We start from the raw sequence: 5,426 nt of genomic DNA on the forward strand, positions 1-5,426 counted from the left end.
GAAAGTGTTGAAGAAATGATGATGTATATGGTGAGCGCAGCGTTGGGTAAGAGATTAGTCAATAAAGCCAGCTGAATTTTTTATCAGGTTTTTTCTTACGATTAGTAGGGAGCAGGAGAGATTCAGAGAACAGGACCTTCTTCGAAACTCATTCTAGAATCTTCTCTTTTCTAGAGGCGTTGAAGTTTGAATTATTAGCGAATAGTTATATAAAAACTAAAATACCAGTTTGACATATTATAATTTACAATATAATACAATTAACTTAAGTTTGTCGCGCATAATTGAATTGAATGATCATTAGTTTGATTAAAAAACTTGAAAAAGAAGCGGTATTAATTTCATCGTATGAAGAGAGAACCTTCTGGAGAAGCAGAAAGGGTTGAGGAGGGCGGATGAGTGTGTGCGTGTGTAATTGTGTGAGAGGGCGGCGGCGGCCGGTGGAAATAGTGGCGGCGGCAGGCGGTGGCGGCGGGTGGGGGAGAGGAGGGGAGGAAAAGTTAGGGAATTGGGGAAGATGATGATGTGGATGTTTTTTCGGCTGCCAACACATCAATTTTGGCTGCCACCGTGTAATTTCCGGTGCCGGATTAAGAAAAAATCGGTGACAGGAGAAAAACGAGACAAAATAAAAGATTATGTATTTAGGGGCCACATTTTTCAAAATATGAGCAAAAACCAATTCCGTGTAAACGTTATGGATTTACAGGCAATTACCCCTTTATAAAATATATAAATATATTCATTTAGGATATTTTTTATCCTTATATCGAGCATTAGTGTAATTTGCAATGATGCTTGACTTGTAATCAAGAAATGTCGAGCATTGGTGTTTTTTTAAGAATGCTCGATTGTGTGACTCGCAATAATTGAGCATGTCGAACATTGGTGTATTTACCACTATTGCTCAATTCGCAGAAGTCGGGCATTAAATATATTTATCACAAATACACTAATGCTTGATATACTCGACTCGCAATTGTCGAGCATTAGTGTGATTACCACTAATGCTCAACATGCATTAATCGAACACGTCGAGTAAAGTTCTCGATTTCAACAAATTTTGTGAATTAAGTAAGAGTAACTTTGTCGTGTCAAACTTAAAATGGATAATTTTATAGTGAATATATTTTATTTTTTGTCTTTGAGAATGGATAAAAACAACCATTAACCCTTTTAAATAAATGTGTGAGTGCTTATCGTTTTGACAGGACAATCAACAAATTAATATAGTACAAACTCATGTTATAATCAAAATTTTGAGAAATAGCCCCCGCACCTTCGAAGATGTGTTTTTATTTTAGACCTCCCTATATAGGGGGAGACTGAAATAGAAACATCTCTTAAAATTATTAAAAAATTAAGGTAATTGAAACATTATTATTTATGATTTACCTGTTAAATGGCAGAATAGAAATACCATTTTTATATAAGTTTCCATTTGATGATATTCCATAAAAAAATATTAGAGATTTGAGATATTACATACTTTTCGTGTACTTTGCTTGTTCCGCCTTTATGTAAATGTTTATCTAAATATTATATTCTTTTATCTCTTAATGAAAATAAGTCATTTATTTTTTTATCTCAAAATTATATTCTTTTATCATTTATTAAAAAAAATTAAATTAATAATTAATCAAATTAAAATTCTCAATAAAAAATAAAACTATATTTCATAGGGGAGGGGGTTTGAACTCGAAACCTCACTGTTTACACACAGGAGGTCGCACCGCTTGGTGTCCATTTGAGGACTCATACAGTTTGTTTGTTTTGATTTTATTTAATTTTTATCTCAAAATTACATTCTTTTCTTATTGAAAAGAAGTCAGGCCAAATATTGCGAGTCGGTTATAATAGAATTATGAATCGTATATTGAGGCCAAATAATTTGGCTATTCGTTTGAACGGAGGGACGAGATTCGACGTGACTGCTGAGAAATAAGAGCAGCCGTGGATGGACTATTTTGCAAGACGACTTCATAACCATCGCTCCAACTCTCCATGCCCGAAGCCATGAGTTGCCAAAACAATGCTCCACCGCAAGGCCCCCCACCCGCAGCGCACTTGTAAACGTCGTTATAAATTCCCCAAAAATATCCATCTCTTGACCCCACACTGAAGTTCGCCGACTTGGATGACTTGCCGAACTCCGCCACCACCAACGGCTTCCCCACCGCCGTTTGCGAGTCATCCACGTGCGATCGCATCCACTTGCGCACGAACTCCGCCTGCGCCTGCTCGTCGGCGCCGGGGAGCCTGCAGACATGCATCTCGTGATATGATATGATATGAAAATGGGTGAATTGATTCGAAGGTATGTCCGTACCATTGGTCGGGGTAAAGATGAATGGTGGCGAAGTCGACTTGAGGAATGCGGTTGTTGGAGATGAAGTCGGTGCCCAGTCGGACGCCGCCGGGATTGTTTTGCTTCTTCTCCTCGCCGTAGAATCCTTCCAATCCGATGTCCACCAGGTGCTTCTTGTCTATGGATTTCACATGAGCTGCCATTTCCACCACCCAATCCTGAATTCATCATCACCTCATTCTCACTAATCATCTCAGGTGCGTCTACTTTGATGCATAAATTTATCCATAGAAAATGATGTATAATAAAAATTTATGCCTTTAAATGTCTCATTTTTTTTTCCAACATTTGACAAAAAAATATTTTTCACTTCAAGGATGGATGATATTATCCACTCAAAAATGAAGGGTGATATTAGTGAAAAATAAGGAAGGATCGAAAAATGGTGAACTTATATTTTGTGTAAAATGTGGGAAAAAAAAGAGACATTTAAAGACATAAATTTTTGTTATCCATTATTTTCCATGAATAAATTTATTCATCAAAGTAAACGCACCCAAAAACTCAAATTCTTGCGTAAAACCACTCCTTCATATACACAAGCAATCCCAACTAGCTTCTAATATGTGAGCGTGAATTCGATTTAATCAAATCTTAATTATATATGATTAATTAATACTCCTGCTTAATTAATGTTTAATAATTACATAATTAATTATTGCGGTATGGAGTATGGACACAACAGTTTTTGGCGGTTTAATTAATCACATAAGAAGACCTAATTTTAGCCCTTCAATTACGACGAGCATCATCTTGATAGATGAACGCAATACTTTGAATTTTGAATCTCATGAGGGCTAAAATTCCACGATTGCAATAATTTTATACGTTAACAAAATGTTCTTAGAGCATCCACAGTGAGGGTGACCTGATAGCTGACCTGATAGAGGGGGGACCGCAGTTGGATGACATGATAGCTGATCTGATTTTTTTAGTTTTGGTTTTTGTATTTTTCATTTAAATCTAATTGCACAAATTTAAATAACACAATTTACTAATGAATTTTTTTTAGTAAACATATGATAAAGAAAATGAAAAAAATATAATATTTAATTATTTTTTATCCATCATTTTCAAATGAAATTTTTTTAAACAAAGTAAACTAATCTTTAGAAAACAAAACAATAATTTGTTTCTAAAATTGTTTCAATAAAAAAAAACAATCTAGCAACTTCCACCAATTTAGATTAAGAGCAGTTTAATCATGACTATAATATTACAAATGAGGAATCGAAAGGAACTGAACTGATCTGTTTCAAATTTAATTAAGGTTAAGGGCATTATGTAAGCTTCAAAATTTAAAATTAAGGAAATGAACTGATTTTGGCCGAAATTTCAAAATTAAAAAAAAATAAAAGTTTTTTTTTATTAGGGGCGTCTAAAACACGCACCCGATTTAAAAGATATCAGGCTTGACCAGATAGATCAGGTCACACTCGAGTGGGAGGAGGATGTAGTGGGCGACCCGATAGGATGGGTGACTCGAGACCCGCTATCAGGGCACCCACCGCGGGTGCTCTTAATCCTCACGATAAAATATCTAGTTTTCACGATAATCCACCATATAAATATATTAGAGAGAGAGAGAGCGAGAGAGAGAGAGACTTGAATAGCTTTTCCAGAGAGGTCCGATTGGCTACGGGGTTCGTTCATGAGCTCCCATGCAAGTATGGTCGGATCATCTTTGTAAGCTACGCCAGTTTCTGAATTGTTTCTTGTGAGCACTGCCTGTAAAATTAATTAGTTAATTAGGAATGAAGGGAGATGGTTATATTATGTGCCATATAATAATTTCCACGGATTTCGCTCAAACAAAAAAGAAATCATAATTTCCACGATTAGTCGTGAAGTGAGAGGCAAAAGTCAATTAATATTGTGGTGTAAACACATGCATTAAAAACCTTACAATAGAATTTAATTATATGGGACGACAAAAAAAGTAACGAAAGTTAATTTAATTTTCTAAAATTTCTTCAGTAAGGTAAGGAGTACGTATATTGAAATTACCTTGATATGATTTTTGAAGTAGCCTTTAACAATAGAATTAGTGAAAAAATGATCATCATTGTTCAAAGACTGGCCTTGCTCCCTAGCCCACTGAACATACTGCTTTTTACCTCCATAAGCATCCCAATTGTTGACCAATGTGAAGATGAGATGAATCCCATGTTTTGGGGCTTCCGATACCACAAAATCCAATCCCTGCACAATACATCGAAGGTGATGGAGCAGCATATACATACACACATATATATATATATATATATATACCTTAAACATATCCTGGTTATATGAGCCCGGAGAGCTTTGCAAGGGCTTAGAACCTCCATCATTGAAAGCCCATGTCCTGCCCACATTCATTCCATATTTAGAAGCCTGCGCAAAGGTTTCTGTCACCTTAACCCTAGTGGAAGGATCCGAAGCCATGTACATTAACCAATAAGAATTGAAGCCATTGAAAAAGAAGGCCTTTCCATTCATCATAAACTGCCTGCCTCTTGTCTCCACAAACCCACCACCTCTCACCCGCCTCGCCTCGCCTCCTTTGCCCATTAAAATACCTGCAATTGCAAACACTAACACAAAACCCAAACTCTTTCTCCACATTTTCGACGAAATGTGTTGTCTTCAATCTCATGGGAAAATGGTGTATTTATAAGCAAAATATTGCACTCCAGGATTACATTAATTACAAGTTTCAAGTATGGGAGATGGATGGGTTATTGCTTGCAGGCTATTATCGTTGTACAAATTGCTTGTGGAGATTGTGTTAATATTTTTTCTTTATGTAGATCATGTTGTGATCATTGCGAAATAAGTTGAGGCATGAAACGGGAATTTTGCATTTGCCCACTAATTAAGTCCTCATCGTCCGCTAATTAGTGTAATCTATATCCATATTTATATCTATATATCATAAAACAGTCTCGCTTTTTAAATTTTGAGTTGCTATTATATTCCGGTTATATATTCAATTTAAGGAAAATACACTAATATGATATGCTAGAATTATTTACAATAAAACTTCTATAAATTAATAACATTTGGACCATTTGAA

General features: G+C 35.6%; 1 protein-coding gene across 2 annotated transcripts; it reads right to left on the bottom strand.

The window, feature by feature from the left end:
* Positions 1 to 1,628: 1,628 nt before the first annotated feature.
* Positions 1,629 to 5,225, bottom strand: LOC131021876 (mannan endo-1,4-beta-mannosidase 4-like). 2 transcript variants are annotated; one of them, XM_057951201.1, is made up of 6 exons: positions 4,800 to 5,153; positions 4,640 to 4,715; positions 4,376 to 4,570; positions 3,974 to 4,096; positions 2,330 to 2,526; positions 1,629 to 2,259 (listed from the first exon to the last, which is right to left on the bottom strand). In XM_057951201.1, exons 1-6 carry the CDS (start codon positions 4,973 to 4,975, stop codon positions 1,896 to 1,898), a joined length of 1,131 nt encoding a protein of 376 aa, XP_057807184.1. In that variant the 5' UTR covers positions 4,976 to 5,153; the 3' UTR covers positions 1,629 to 1,895. The 2 variants fall into 2 exon arrangements, with proteins under 2 accessions (XP_057807184.1, XP_057807183.1); XM_057951200.1 differs by having other exon boundaries at positions 4,640 to 5,225.
* Between the last annotated feature and the right edge of the window lie 201 nt (positions 5,226 to 5,426).

Source organism: Salvia miltiorrhiza, chromosome 4 (assembly GCF_028751815.1).
Source record: "Salvia miltiorrhiza cultivar Shanhuang (shh) chromosome 4, IMPLAD_Smil_shh, whole genome shotgun sequence".
NCBI lineage: Eukaryota > Viridiplantae > Streptophyta > Magnoliopsida > Lamiales > Lamiaceae > Salvia > Salvia miltiorrhiza.